The sequence below is a fragment of the Hyperolius riggenbachi genome, chromosome 9, assembly GCF_040937935.1.
Source record: "Hyperolius riggenbachi isolate aHypRig1 chromosome 9, aHypRig1.pri, whole genome shotgun sequence".
NCBI lineage: Eukaryota > Metazoa > Chordata > Amphibia > Anura > Hyperoliidae > Hyperolius > Hyperolius riggenbachi.
This window is the reverse complement of record NC_090654.1, coordinates 36,475,446-36,491,424: the sequence shown is the minus strand read 5'-3', so window position 1 is coordinate 36,491,424 and position 15,979 is coordinate 36,475,446. Positions and strand designations below refer to the sequence as shown.

Genomic DNA, 15,979 nt, shown 5'->3' with positions numbered 1-15,979 from the left:
AACCAATCAAGGACCAACCTCAGTGTCAGAGGTGCAAGAAGGGGATGGGGAACAGTTTGTTAATAATCACTACTATTCAGAGCATCTATAGAAGTGATTATTATCAGCACAGGATCAATAAAGAGCTAATACTGTGGTTTGGAGAGGGCCCCTCTGGGCTCCTATGTGGTCGCTACGTCACTGGTGAGAGGCGGAGCCCTTAACCAGCCACTACTCTCATTCTGCTTCATTTAACAATCACATTGGAAAACAATCATTTGGCATTGGGGGTGCAGTCATCTAACATTATCAAATCGCTGCAATTTGTTCCACGATCTGTAAGGTTCAATCGTTCATTTACCACGATTATCTTTTTGGTGTGTACACAGCTTAAGAATATTTATGCCACACCATGCAATATCCTAGCAGATCAACAAGTGAAATTGACAATTTCCTTCATGTCTATTCTGAACCTGATCGAGAACAGGATCGATTTTGTGCAGAAATGATCTTAAAATTCATCCGCTTATCGATCAGAAGCTGACTGGGCATGATGTGAGCTGCTGATCTGTCAGGAAATTGCATGCTGTATACCAGGCATATGGCCTCGTTCCCACTATATGCACTGCCGTGCAAATTTTGGCAGCGTGTATAGTGTGCGACACGCAAGAACAGCAGAAGTGCATAGACAGCACTTCTACCGAACCCATCATATGCGCTGCACAGCAGAATGATGCGCTATCACACTGCTGCGTGCATTTTTTGAGGATCGCAGCACTGACCCTTTCACTGTAATAAATGGGATCAGCAGTGCAGCACAGATGGCTTGCGATCGTACAGCTATCTGCGCTAATTGATGTGAACGAACCCTAAAACTTAAAGTGGACCCGAACTCTTGCACAGGACAGAAGGAAAGCAGATAAATGCACCCTGTATGTATTTAGAGAACTTAGCCTGTCTAATTTCCCCTCATCTGTGACTAATCACTAGCGTAATTTGATCCCTCAGCTGTCAGCTGGCTGCCTCAGCAGAGCTGCTAATTTGCAAACACAGGATGTTAAAAATATGTCCGTTTCCATGAAAGCAGGAAGTAGACATTGCAGACTTATTGCAGGATTTGTATCAGCTGTAACAAATAAATAATTTTCTTTAAAGGTTATTATGCTGTTTCTTATCTTTTAGAGCAGAGAGGACAGGTCCACTTTAAGTTTTACTAAAAGGAACAAAACCATTTCCTACCTCATTGCTTTCGTTCCAATTGAAAAATAAAATGGAATTCTAAATGAGCATTTCTGTTTTTTCAGAGCATCATAAATCCTACTGGAAGGAAACACAGATGAAAGCGCCCCCCTTAGATAACAGAGCAGAGACTCAGGCAGACAGTCTGGGAACATCTTTATCAGGCATCAGAATATTTCAGGTCACACAATGGCTGAGCCAGGCCCAGAGTGATAATAAGCGAATACTGCCCTCTGCTGGTCAGTCTCAGTAATAGCAGCCTCATTTCCCATCAGCCTTACCTGACAGTCTTCCTGTTCAGAGATACTCAGTATCATTCGATCAGCGCATGTCCCCTGTATCCGGCCAGCTCATGCGGAGAGTCAGGTGCTGGTCAGCTGTCCTTCCCTCTGTCCAGCACTGTAAGTGCTATCGTTACCCCCCCACCCCACCCGCATATGGCATTCAGCGATGCAGGCCAGGCACTTTGTATAAAAAACACACAGTCAGTATAAGATGCATACAGCACAGCAGAAGTCCAGGAAACTGGGGCCCCACAAGTCCAGCTGGGGGTAAACAGTGCAGAGGGTGCACACACCCCAATATCATATACAGTATTGCAGTAGTCTCTACACAGGGCTCTGCGCGGCTTCATCGGTGGAGTCAGTGCAGCTCCCTTCTGTCAGGGTGTCTTCCCTACACTCTGTGAGTCCGTCCTGTGTAAGGGGGAGGAGGGGCGTGCCTGTAGGGGGAAAGAGAACAGAGTAGCGTTACAATCATGGCTGCCCTCACCAGCGGAAGAAACAAGCCTGGTACACACTTTCAACTATGATTGGCCAATCTCTGACCAATCTTACCACCTCCATATAGTATGAGGATTTACCTACACAATCTGCTTATACTATTCAATATTTGTTGACTCTCATACTACAGTGAGGTGGTAAAATTGGTCAGTGATTGGCCAATCATAATTGAAAGTGTGTACCAGGCTTTAGAGCCTGAGCCCACTAATGCAGTTGTGTCCACGTCTGTCCGCTTTTCAGCATCTGTGTCATTGCTGTGTAACTGAAAAGCGGACACAACTGCATTAGTGGGCTCAGGCCCTTAAAGTGCAATTAAACTCCATATTTATAATTACGGTACTTATTTAACTTACCTATTCTGTTTTTGAGTATTCACTTTAAAATTTAGGAGAAATGTGATATGAAAAATGAATGCTTCAGCTAATTTACATCTGTTTTTCCTTGATGCCAAAAGTGACATCACTTAATACTTCTGCCCTTTTTTTTTTTTTTTTAAACTCAGTTCAGTATTAATTTTCCCTCCTTACTACTTCCACAACTATTGCCTATCCCATAGCCAACACCATCTAGACAACAGGCTAAAGGCAGCCATACAGATTGCCACCAGATCAAACAGATAGATCTCTCTCTGATCGAATCTAATCAGAGAGGGATCTGTTGGCTGCCCATACACTGCACACAGAGTTTGAATCGATTTCAGCATGAAATAGATTCACAATCTGTTGAGCTGCTGCTGCCACTCCAGCTCCCCCCCCCCAGCAGCAGCAATACATTACCTGTTCCGCCGGCATGAGTCCCCAGGTCTGTGCTGTTCCTTTCTCCGGCACTTCCTGTCCTGTCAGAAAAAGAAGTTCAAACAGTAGAGGGCGCTCTACTGTTTGAATTTCCCTTTCTCACAGGATGGGACAGAAAGTACAGAGAAGATGATGAAGGCCAGCTGGAGAAAGGGACAGCACGGACCAGAGGAACTCGTGCCCGCAGGACAGGTGAGATTATTGCTGCGTCGGTCGTCAACGAATCGACTGCCGCTTACGAGGAGCTTCCGAACCGCCGGCAATCTAGTGAAATTTTCCACTTGGACAGATTGATGGAATCGATCGATTTCGGATGGAAAGCAGTATCGGTCCGCGTTTGTGTTATCAATTTTACAGCAGATTCAATTACAGTAATCGAATCTGCTGTCTATCGGCGGGAAATCGAGGTAGTGTATGGGCACCTTAACATCACTTTGTAAACTCTTTAACTAATCTGAAATGGGAAGCTTTCTGTTATGTGCATGCTGAGATACGCTTGTTACTGTAGCTAAAAGAATAAAACTTCTCATAATCCATCTGGCACTAAACTGCACAATTCCCACACCAAGGCAAAGGCCACCAGACCGGATAAAAAGAAAAAAAATGGGGCGCATATTGGGACCTATTTTAGAAAAAAGGGGCCATACACTTGCCATAAATGCATTATTGGACCATTAGATCCAATGCAATTCTAGGGGCCATCGATCTGCTGCCAGCAGCAGACCGACCTAGATTTTCCATCCAGTCAGATCAAATCGATCGCAAATAATTGGATCGATCGGCTGATTTGATATAATTGATTTCCGATTGATTCTATTGAATCGATTGATGACTGAAATCTACCAGTGTATGGGACCATTTAACATATATTTGGGGGAACTAAACTTTTTTTTTTCAATTTTTTTATTTTTGGATATTACAACCCTTAAAGAGACTCGATATTTCAGAAAAATATGCATTCCTCTTGAAGAAGCCTAGAATTATATATCAGGCCCTGTAGGGAACTTCTTTTTAATAATAAACTATTTTATTAGGCAACAAGGCCAGCTTGCTTCAGGTCTATGACTCTTCTTCAGTATGTTTCTTCCTGTGTAAAATGAGCCATATAGTGCTTTTCTCAGTAATTAGTAGAAATCTGACATTACCGACAGGTTTTGGACTAGTCCATCTCTCCATAGGGGATTCTCAGCATGGCCTTTATTCTTTATAAAGCCACTCCCTGAAAAAAGATTTATACAAAGATGCTGGCCAGCCTGCCTGCTCACCGTACACTTTTTTTTCGGCAGTTGGACGGAGCAACTGCCATTCACTAAGTGCTTTTGAAAATAATGAAAACCCTGAGAGCACCCCTGAGGAGATGGACTAGTCCAAAACTTGTCAGTTCTGACAAATTTCTACTACCTACTGTAAGTGACAGCAACATAGGAGAAAAGTAATTTATGGCTCATTTTACTGTGGAAGAAAAATGCATCTTATTTGTTTGTGTTTACATATATTTTTTCTGTGACAGTGGCCCTTTAAATGACAGTATCTGACTACAAATGAGAATGTATAGTAATAGTTACACAATATCCACAACACATCTGGGTTAAAGAGGAACCCCAGCAAAGGGAAACCATCCAGGCAGCCATCTTAAGACTGGACATCTCACAGCCCAGTAATGTGGCACACTACAACACCCATACCCCGAATTGTGAGATGTCCAGTCTAATTGTGACCGCCTGGATGATTCCCTTTCTTGGGGTTCACATTGACCCCCATTGATCTAGACTTCTATTGGTAAAGGAAAGTGGGCAGCGGAGTTACAGATAGCGAGAACCTGTCATGCTTCCACTGCAGTCTGTGCCGGACTGGAGAGGGGGCCATTCGCTTGCTGTTCTTCAGAACATGCCAATGGGAGGAAATAAGGACATTCTCTACAACAGGAACACATCATTCCATGTGTGTGTCTGATTCTGGTAACATTTTTCCTCTCAAATCATTTGACATACAATCAGAAAAATGATCGAAATTTAAGGGGGGAAATTGCACACGTGTGTACGCTAGCTTGCTTCTACATCCAATCAATGTCAGATCTGAATATCAATCGGATCTCTCACTCTAGCAGGATCTGAAGTACAAAACAATGCAGTGGCCTCAATTCACGGAGCATTATCAAACGTTTATCAAACACTTTATCAAACGTTTGATAATTTACCTCATGGGTAAAATCTAATTTTAAATCCACTAAGGTGTTATATATTTATCGAATGTTTTACCGATAAAACGTTCAACAAATATATAACACCTTAGTGAGATTTTACCCATGAGGTAAATTATCAAACGTTTGATAAAGTGTTTAATAAACGTTTGATAATGCTCCGTGAATTGAGGCCACTGTGTGTACCAGGCCCAACACTGAGACTCAGCCTGCCCCGTACTGAGAAGACAAAGGTTCCCCTTACACAGTATTGGTCTATGAAGTCTTACCGTGAGGGAAGTGCTATGACCTGCTCAGGATATGTTGGCACACCAAGCAGAGGGTCCTGGCAAGGAAGAAGGGGCTTCACTGGCAGTGGTTTCCTAGGGGGAGGGGGCTTCCCAGAATTGGGCATCTGTCATAACAGAAACAAAGGTTAGAAGGAAAGAAGAGTACTCAAATCACTTCACCACAGGTATTAACAGCAAAATAAATAAAAAGTATACCGATCTCCCATTGCCCACACATTTCTGTTTACGTGGACAGATCTTCTCGTCACTATATTAAATGGGCAGGTTCAAATCGCATAAAGAAAGACTAACAAAAGAAACAAAATGTATACATTGGTTCAAAACTGTAGAAGAAGGCTTAACAAGGATTTTAACTTCTTGCGCTAGTACGATGAGTTTTTAATGCCACAATTCTTTTATTTTTTTCATCTCATAAGCTGGTAAGATGGTGTTGAATGCCACTTTTCGTTGTATTTCATGTGCTGGTAAGATGGGTTTTAAATGCCACAATTCTCTCTAACTTGTACCAAATACAGTATATACTCGCGTATAAGTCTAGAAATTTAGGTCCGATTCAGTTCATAAAAGTATAGGGGTCGACTTATACATGAGTCACGGGCAACACTGAGTTGTGTGTATGAATAGAGACATTCTCATTTGCAGCAATTTACCCAGTGGTAAGTGATACTTTGAGGAAAGGAAATGTCAAATCACAGGTCTGAAAGTCGTGGCCACAATTAACAAGAAAAGGGGCAGGGGGTAAATACTGGGCTGCATAAAAAGGAGTGAATAATTGCAGCACTTAAGAGCCTGGAGGAGTTATTGTCTGCACTTAAGGGGCAGGAAGGGTTAATGGCTGCAAAGTTGTATTTTTGAGGAATAGTTGTATTATCTATTACCATGTTCTCAATGAACCCAAAAAACTCATTAATATTAAAGCTGAATATTTTTGAAAGTAGTTTTTAGTTTGTTTTGAGTTTTAGCTATTTTAGGGGGATATCTGTGTGTGCAGGTGACTATTACTGTGCATAATTATTAGACAACTTAACAAAAAACAAATATATACCCATTTCAATTATTTATTTTTACCAGTGAAACCAATAACATCTCGACATTCACAAATATACATTTCTGACATTCGAAAACAAAACAAACAAATTAGTGACCAATATAGCCACCTTTCTTTGCAAGGACACTCAAAAGCCTGCCATCCATGGATTCTGTCAGTGTTTTCATCTGTTCACCATCAACATTGCGTGCAGCAGCAACCACAGCCTCACAGACACTGTTCAGAGAGGTGTACTGTTTTCCCTCCTTGTAAATCTCACATTTATTGATGGACCACAGGTTCTCAATGGGGTTCAGATCAGGTGAACAAGGAGGCCATGTCATTAGTTTTTCTTCTTTTATACCCTTTCTTGCCAGCCACGCTGTGGAGTACTTGGACGCGTGTGATGGAGCATTGCCCTGCATGAAAATCATGTTTTTCTTGAAGGATGCAGACTTCTTCCTGTACCACTGCTTGAAGAAGGTGTCTTCCAGAAACTGGCAGTAGGACTGGGAGTTGAGCTTGACTCCATCCTCAACCCGAAAAGGCCCCACAAGCTCATCTTTGATGATACTAGCCCAAACCAGTACTCCACCTCGCGTCTGAGTCGGACTGGAGCTCTCTGCCCTTTACCAATCCAGCCACGGGCCCATCAAGACTCACTCTCATTTCATCAGTCCATAAAACCTTAGAAAAATCAGTCTTGAGATATTTCTTGGCCCAGTCTTGACGTTTCAGCTTGGGTGTCTTGTTCAGTGGTGGTTGTCTTTCAGCCTTTCTTACCTTGGCCATGTCTCTGAGTATTGCACACCTTGTGCTTTTGGGCACTCCAGTGATGTTGCAGCTCTGAAATATGGCCAAACTGGTGGCAAGTGGCATGTTGGCAGCTGCACGCTTGACTTTTCTCAGTTCATGGGCAGTTATTTTGTGCCTTGGTTTTCCCACACGCTTCTTGCAACCCTGTTGACTATTTTGAATGAAACGCTTGATTGCTCGATGATCACGCTTCAGAAGCTTTGCAATTTTAAGAGTGCTGTATCCCTCTGCAAGATATCTCACTATTTTGGACTTTTCTGAGCCTGTCAAGTCCTTCTTTTGACCCATTTTGCCAAAGGAAAGGAAGTTGCCTAATAATTATGCACACCTGATATAGGGTGTTGATGTCATTAGACCACACCCCTTCTCATTACAGAGATGCACATCACCTAATATGCTTAATTGGTAGCAGGCTTTCGAGTCTATACAGCTTGGAGTAAGACAACATGCATAAAGAGGATGATGTGGTCAAAATACTCATTTGCCTAATAATTCTGCACTCCCTGTACTAAAATCCAGCAGCCTGCAAGTAAAGAGAGTTATATTTACCCGAGAAGCCTTGTCCTGGATGCCGTACCGAAGTCCCTGCATCACCCGACTTCCAGCACCTGGCCCCACCTCCCTTCTATCCGCAAAGAAAAACACCGAGCTATTTACTACAGTAAATAAGTTGGTGTTTTTCTCCGGAGAGAGAGAAAAGCGCCGGAAGTCGGGTGATGCAGGGACTTTGGTGCGGCATCCGAGATAAGGCTTCTTGGGTAAATATAACTCTTTTACTTGCAAGCTGCCGGATTTTAGGATTTACTCTGGAGGTCCTCTTTAACATACAAGAACTAAGGCTGAAGAGGGCTTATTAGCCGAAAGGTTACTTTGTATTTACCTCTAAGTTAGCCAATAAATGATATCATCCTGATTCAAAACTTCTCACTTCTGCATTGCAAGTGAATCAAATTCAGGAAGGCAAATCAGTGTGATAAGTTTAACACTTCCCCTGGTGTTTGAGGCACGCCCAACAAATTTGCCTGAATGTCGTCTAATTTCGGTCTGTTGGACGACAATCAGGTGTGTGTACGCATGATAACCCACTGGACAAGCAACTGATAACAGGCGGTTTGCACAGTTCAACCGGTGGATCAACTCACACCACTGTTGGGGCTGATATCGTGCAGTTGGCCAAGGAGACAAGTGGTCTTATCTGTCATAATTTAGCTGGCATGCCTGCAAGACCCTCTTGATGTTGTAATTAATGCAACCAATGACTTATTGCAGAACAATGTATGTCCCTTTTCAATGTCCAGTGCATATTAGCTGTGCTCTAAATGTTGTCAGTATACAGGAATCAGTCTGATGAAGGCTTCATAGCCGAAAGCTTACTGCTATTCTTCTAAGTTAGCCGGTAAATTGTATCATCCAAATTCAAAACTTCTTGGTTACATCAAGTAAGGCTATGCCTACAGTGTGGGATTAGATTCTCTGCCACCTAATTAGAAGGGCAATCCCCTGGTGTTCATGGGCCGTCTTTTTACTGACAACTATCTATGTACTACAATTTCATGGCTGTTTCTGTATGCGTGAACCAGAGTCTATATGTTCTGTTTTAAACGTTCTAATAAAGTTTTTGGAATGGGGAAAAAAGGTTTCCAACTTGCACGCAGCTTGGAATTGGGAAGATCTAATCCTGCAGCAACTGCATCTGATGGTTGCCTCTTGCCTCTGATAATGAAGCTTTTTTAAAAATAAAGTTTATGTAATAAAAAAAAAAAAAGTTCATCAGATTCATTTTTGATGAGGATGATAAAATCCTTAAAGGACATCTGAAGTGAGAGGGATATAGAGGCTGCCATATTGAATACTAATTCCCTGGCTGTCCTGCTGATCCTCTGCCACTAATACTTTTAGCCATAGACCCTGAACAAGCATGCAGCAGATCAGGTGTTTCTGACATTGTCAGATCTGACAAGATTATCTTCATGCTCGTTTCTGGTGTTATCCAGACATTATTACAGCCAAATAGACCAGCAAGACTGCCAGGCAACTGGTATTGTTTAAAAGGAAAGAAATATGGCCGCCTCCATATCCCTCTTACTTCAGGTTCCCTTTAAGTGTACAATATGGAATACACACAACACAGCTGGTAAATAATAACACTTATTGCTATATTGGTACATGATAAAATGTGAAATAATATCTACAGGTTATCTGAGCCCCAATAACCCCACGGTAACTCCCCCTCCTCTCACGCTGGTTACCTTGGCCTGTGGCGGGCGAGGATCAGCAGGCAGAGGCCGGTTAGGGGCAGGTGGCCGCTCCTGAGTGTCAGCCTGGATGAAAAGATCTGTGAGAATGAATAGCAGCCATGCAGGGGGCGTGTCAGAGAAGCCAGCACACAGAGAGGATTATGGGAGAATGGAAGAAATTTACACCAAAGGATGTTACATGCTTAGGAAGTATAAAGCAGAGATACAGGGAGGAAGGAACTGCAGGGATCGGATCACCAAGGAGTGCCACCACCACATAAACCACAAGGGGGCAGAAAACACCCAGGTGCTCTACACTAGGTTACCTGGTCGCGTCTCTGAACCGGGTCAGGTGGGAGCGGCTTGGACGGAGGGTCTGGACGGTCGTAGCCCTCAATATCCGACTGAGCAGAAGAAGCAAAAGAGTGTTCCTCAAACACAGAGAAACAGGCGATCACATGGCAGTGGAGACACAGATGAAGGGGGTATTAGGGTAAGAGTACAGGAAATGGCATAGAGAGGGTTGGTGTAATAGACAGAAGATGGAATAGTAATGAATTGAATAAGGATAACAGAAAAAGAAACAGGATAGAGACAAAGGCGTGTGGTTGGGGTGAGAGATAGAGCTAGAGGACAGAGGGTTGGGTAAAGGAAAGGCAGGGAAATCAGGAGGAAATACTGCAGATAAAGGATGTGAAGGGAGAATTGGAAACCAGAGATAGAGGATGGGAAGCAGAGGAAGGAAGTGAAAGTGGGAGGAGACACCAAGATTGGGAGTAAAGCTAAGTACCCACGGGGGTACAATTGTAGCCGTCGCCGCACACGGGAGCGTGTGCGCGACAGTTCGGCGGCAGTTCGACGCCAAATCCCTCTGCATCCACACGGCAGCAGAGGGATTAGCGATGCGGCGGAAGCTGTCGCCGAGTTTCCTCCCCCCCGCCGGAAGCTCCGTGTGGTGTGTGTGGGTAGCTGTCGCTAGCCCGCATACACATGCGGGGCTAGCGACAGTTCCGGCGAGGTTGCGGCGACGACTGTAGCCGGCGATTGAACATGTCAATCGCCTGGCGACAGCTCCGACGGGCGACGGTTCGGGCCGCGCGCATCATACACACGGGGGAACTGTCGCCGCAACACGCGCGTGCCACGCGGTTGCGGCGACGGCCGTCCCCCGTGAGTATGGGCCTTAAGGGAGTGCAGGAGGGAAGAGATGAGAGACAGAATAGAGGAGAAGGGAAGACAAATAGAAGGATGGGGATATCAGGGGATAGGGTGGTGAAAGAGGGGTGGTGGAAAGAGGGTGACAGAGGCAAGGGAAGGGAGTGACAGAGGGGGTGATAAGGGAAGGGAGTGACAGAGGGGGTGATAAGAGAAGGGAGTGACAGAGGGGGTGATGAGGGAAGGGAGTGTCAGAGGGGGTGATGAGGGAAGGGAGTGTCAGAGGGGGTGACAGAGGCCAGGGAAGGGAGTGACAGAGGGGGTGATAAGGGAAGGGGGTGGATAGAGGGTGGGTAATGGAAAGTTGCATATGGGGGGAGAAATAGAGGGGGTTGGTAAGGGAAAGTAGTATTGGAGGAATGGTAAGGAAAGCGTGTGACAGAGAGGTAGTAAAGGGAAGGGCGAGATAAAGGGAAGGGCGAGATAACAAGGGAAGGAGGTGATAGAGGGATGGTAAGGGAAAGTGGTGTTGGAGGGGTAATAAGGGTAAGGGGGAGGGGTGATAAGTGACGGTAGTGATCGAGGGAATGATAACAGAAGGGAGATTTGAGAAGGGGGGATAAAAGAGTAGACGAGGACAGAGAGTGAAGTAGGAAAAGGTCACAGTAGGTAGACAGATAAAGAGGGAAAAAAATACTATGATTGGTTAGTCTCATGTTAATACAGTCTGGAAGTAACACACAGTACATGCCAAGATGCATGCAGGAGCTGTGGCGTTTACGTGTCAGTAAGGCTTGACTCCACCTCTACGCCAACAGGGGGCACACAGGATATTATGTGCAGTGAACAGTGGGCCACAGTAACCAATCAGGAAGCAGCTTCAGTTGGTTGCTACATGTTGGGGAATAGCCTGCAGTGTGATCGGTATGTCTCAGATGAGGGATGACTCTACATCCTCTTATCATACTTAGTGACCGAGTCAGAGAGCGTTGTCTGAGTCTAGGACAGACCTTGCGGTGGTTGGGATCATCATCTGGAGGATGGGCATTTATGGAATCCGTGGGCAGAGTTGACAGAAGATCCGGCTCTTCCCGGCTCGGAGGCCTCGCTAACCAGCTGCGCTGAGCCCATGTTGGTGACGGAGAGTGCTGTGCTTTGAGCATCCCAGGAGTCGCCTTTTCCCTCATCTGGTTACTAGTCGGCATCAACTGCAGCTCCGTGCTCTGCGTCCGATGGGGTGGGGGAGGGCGCTGAGGGCGGGGCTGGCTGCTGGTCTGAGTCGGTCTGTATAAGGAAAGACAAGAGAACACAGGAAATGAGGACACAGTCCACATAACACAATGCAGGATGGGTAATCACAGCAATGCTGGCACTGAGGCAAAGACAGAATAGGGAAGGGGTCTGAATACTTTCTGAATACACAGTTTCTAATAGACCTCAAATCAAGTGTATGGCAACCAGATATGGGCCAGATTTAACAAAGCATTACTGACAAATTTTTCTTCTTAAAGAGAACCTGAGGTGGGTTTGAAGAATATTATCTGCATACAGAGGCTGGATCTGCCTATACAGCCCAGCCTCTGTTGCTATCCCAAACCCCCCTAAGGCCCCCCTGCACTCTGCAATCCCTCATAAATCACAGCCACGCTGCTGACAAACAGCTTGTCAGAGCTGGCTGTGTTTATCTCTATAGTGTCAGTCTGCTGCTCTCCCCGCCTCCTGCAGAACTCCAGTCCCCGCCTGCATCCCTTCCCTCCCTGCTGATTGGAGGGAAGGGACGGGGGCAGGGACCGGAGCTATGCAGGAGGCGGGGGAGCAGCTGAGACTGACACTACAGATGTAAACACAGCCTCACAGGACGGCTGTGATTTATGAGGGATTGCAGAGTGCAGGGGGCACCTTAGTGGGGTTTGGGATAGCAACAGAGGCTGGGCTGTATAGGCAGATCCAGCCTCTGTATGCAGATAACATTCTTTAAACACACCTCGGGTTCTCTTTAAACAGTTCTAACCAGCAGCGGGAACTGTTCTGAATGATAAGAAACGTCTTCAATCCTACGTAATAGTGGCAGTTTAGCATGAATTTCTAGAACTACGCAAATCCATTCCTAAACTGATGCAGATTAAGAAGTGCTTAATAAAAGCAGTTCTACAAATTGAGCAGTGTAGACTAAACATGATTTGTGAAGTGCTCCTCTGACCTGCTGAATTCCTCACCGATGTATTTTTTACCTCAGCAACAGCAATTTCCCTCACACACTGCACTGTCTGAGAGACCTTCCCAACTCCTCCTATTCCTAACAGTTTAAGAAGGAAGCTGCACTATCTAGTGATTTCTTAAGATGTCTGAGACAATTCTGCACGGATTTCTAAAAACCTACCAATATTTTGTCTCACACACTCTTGATAAATGTCCCCCACAGACTCCAGCCAACACTTCTTACTTGCATTGTCAGGAGGGTTTAAAATCCTACATCAGGATTGCCATGCTCACTGGAGAGACTCTGACCACTTCCTGTTCCCAATGACATCACATATTCCCTCTATTAGGCTACTTGTACCCACCCAGGGAAAAAAACATTTACATACTCGCCTAAATAGAGGGAAGGCTGTGGATCCTTAGAGCCTTCCTGTCCTCTCTCTAGGTCTCCTGTTTCCTCGCCAAGTCCCAGTTCAAATCTACCGCCGGCTTTGGGTATCTGAGTACTTCCAAAGACGAGTGGTTCTGTAATGCGAGTCTGCACTCGTGCATGTGCAGTTCACGGCCGCTAGACTTCGGAGGTACACAGAGACCTAAGTACATTCTACAACATTAAAGTCGAACGTTAGAAAGGGGACGCAGAGAAGACGGGGAACGCTCTAAGCCATCCAGAGCCTTCCCTCTTCTTAGGTGGGTATCTAACTTTTCTTCCCCTGGATGGTTGCAGGTATCCTTTAACTACTTACTGCACCAGGTGCAGTATAATCACTCCCTGGGAAACGCCATTTGAAGTCCCAGGGGCGCGAAAGTTAGTCAATGGGAGCAGGCGGCCGCCGACCGCTCCTGCGTGCACAGCGGCGCGCGCTGTCGTTACTGCCAGTTAGCGGGGACATGAATGAATGGGAAGGCAGTTCCCATTCATAAATCTACAATAAGTCCCAGAGTCAATGAACGCTGGCATCTATTAGATGCCTGCGTCATTGTATCTTCCGGCTGTTACACTGCCACACATTATTTCCGATTCATGTCCTTACCTACAAGAATCAGAATGACTGAGGACATCTTGTGGCCAAATAGTAAAACTACATCACACCATATTTTATTTAATAAAAATACCTACACTTACATTTAAAATTAACTATTTCCCTCACACACTCCCCCATAGTACACAAACAATCAAATACATAAATAGTTGCCTTAGGGACTGAACTTTTTTTTAATATTTGTCATAACTTATTTTTTTAATTTGCGGGCTTATAAATAGTGACGGATGCAAAACTGAAAAAAATGCACCTTTTTTCCAAATAAAATATTGGCACCATACATTGTACTAGGGAAAAGTTTTAAACGTTGCAATAACCGGGACAAATGGGCGAATAACATGTGTGGGTTTTATCCACAGTAGAACATTTTATTTTAACACTATAATAGCCAAAATCTGAGAAATACTTATTTTTTTCATTTTTTTTCTTATTATTCCAATTAAAAAGTGTAGAATAAAATAATTTTTAGCATACTGTACCTCCCAAAGAAAGCCTAATTGGTGGCGGAAAAAACAAGATATAGATCATGTCGTTGTGATTAAGTTATTGGTGAAAGAATGGGAGGAGCGCTGACAGGTGAAAATTGGTCTGGTCCTAAAGGGGAAAAAACCCTCAGTGGTCAAAGTGGTTAACGGACATGGCAATAAAGGCTTGAACCCTTCTGAATCTGAATTGAGAGGAATATGGAGGCTGCCATCTTAATTTCCTAATGCCGGTTGCCTGGCTATCACGTCGTGCTTTAACTGTATTTGAGTCACACATCTGCAACAAGCATACAGACAGTGGAGTCACACCATTTGATCTGCTGCTAATTCCGGCCCAATGACTTCTAGTATTAAAGACAGAGCATCAGCACAGAAGTCAGGCAACTGGCATTGTGCATTAGAGAATGAAGATGGCCCGGGGAGAGGGCGGGGCACGGGATGGTCCCGGGGAGAGGGCGGGGCACGGGATGGTCCCAGGGAGAGGGCGGGGCACGGGATGGTCCCAGGGAGAGGGCGGGGCACGGGATGGTCCCAGGGAGAGGGCGGGGCACGGGATGGGCCCAGGGAGAGGATTGGCCCAGGAAGATGGAGAGGGACCAAGCGGCCTCAAGGATGCTGGAGGAGGCCCCAGATAAGTACTGTATACAAGGTTCACTTTAATTGGCCCAATTGCACACATTCTGCATTCAATGTGCATGAAATTCAGAATTATTTACATGTAAATGACCATTTTTCCTGCTTACAAAGATTGAGAATAAGCAAATTGGGGAAATAATGCCAGTGTTTAAGGAAAAATGGACTTCATCTTTTTCGAAGTTATTCAGCTGCACAAAATGGAACACTAGACATCTCTCTCTCAGGAAGGGGCATCACTCTGACATGGCAATATGGCATCATCAGCACAGTCCCCTTTTCCATGGTTGGCTGTAAGTGGTGAATCCACCGCCTGTCAGCTCCTCCCGTTCACCAGCCAGGAGCTTGCTAGTGCTTGGCACGGGCGTTGGTAAGGCTGCCCTCCCCCACGTAGTGACATCTGAGGGTTAGTGGCTGGCAGCCTGGAGACTAAACTACCAGACAGGTGTGCATCTGTGGAAAGAGGGCCCTAGAGGGCAGGAGTGGTAACACACCGGTATTGACATTTGCTGCCCTTGTTGAAGATGCTGTTGAGTTTCCTCTGCAGATATTGGCGTTTCAGGTAGCAGAAGACGAGCAGAATGAGAACGAGAAGAACAAGGAGGACCACGAGGATGGTCGTGGAGACGGTACTGCCACCTGCATGGAATAACACAGTATATATTAGATGGTAAAGAGTACCTGCATAATACAAATGTATATGATACAAAGATATAGAGTACTGACTGTTCTCCAAGGCCACCGGCTTGCTGTCAATGCTTCCGCCTTCACCAGACCTCACACAGTCTGGAGGAGCCCAACCCGGGTCACAGTGACAATTATTGTTACTATTGCACACCTGTAGGGGGCATTGGATGAAGAGAAAGCAGGAGAGAAAACCAGCTGAGTTACTGATGTAGAGGCAAACATGAAGTGGTTGGTGAAGCAGAAGGAAAGCGAGGAGAAGACATAGGGACACAAAGGCAATGTTGAGCAGATAAGGAAACGGTTGGACACACAGATAGGAAGATCAGAGCAGGCACAGACAGGAAGATTATGGAAGAGACAGAGTCAGACAGGAAGAAGAGGGCAGACACAGAGACAGACAGGAAAAGGAGAGC

General features: G+C 45.2%; 1 protein-coding gene across 4 annotated transcripts in view; it reads right to left on the bottom strand.

The window, feature by feature from the left end:
• Window positions 1-1,357: 1,357 nt before the first annotated feature.
• Window positions 1,358-15,979, bottom strand: part of ADAM15 (ADAM metallopeptidase domain 15) — a 97,252-nt gene continuing 82,630 nt past the window's right edge. The window contains exons 18-24 of one of the 4 annotated variants that reach the window (XR_011023892.1): window positions 15,606-15,717; window positions 15,374-15,518; window positions 11,530-11,803; window positions 9,691-9,768; window positions 9,377-9,462; window positions 5,264-5,388; window positions 1,358-1,939 (exon numbers count right to left, since the gene is read on the bottom strand). Coding sequence is in view for 3 of the 4 variants with exons in the window: in XM_068252518.1 (XP_068108619.1) it covers window positions 1,894-1,939; window positions 5,264-5,388; window positions 9,377-9,448; window positions 9,691-9,768; window positions 11,530-11,803; window positions 15,374-15,518; window positions 15,606-15,717 (852 nt within the window). In the remaining variant the exon portion in view is untranslated. The remainder of the gene's footprint in view (window positions 1,940-5,263; window positions 5,389-9,376; window positions 9,463-9,690; window positions 9,769-11,529; window positions 11,804-15,373; window positions 15,519-15,605; window positions 15,718-15,979) is intronic. The other 3 variants (XM_068252518.1, XM_068252519.1, XM_068252520.1) reach the window with 3 other exon arrangements.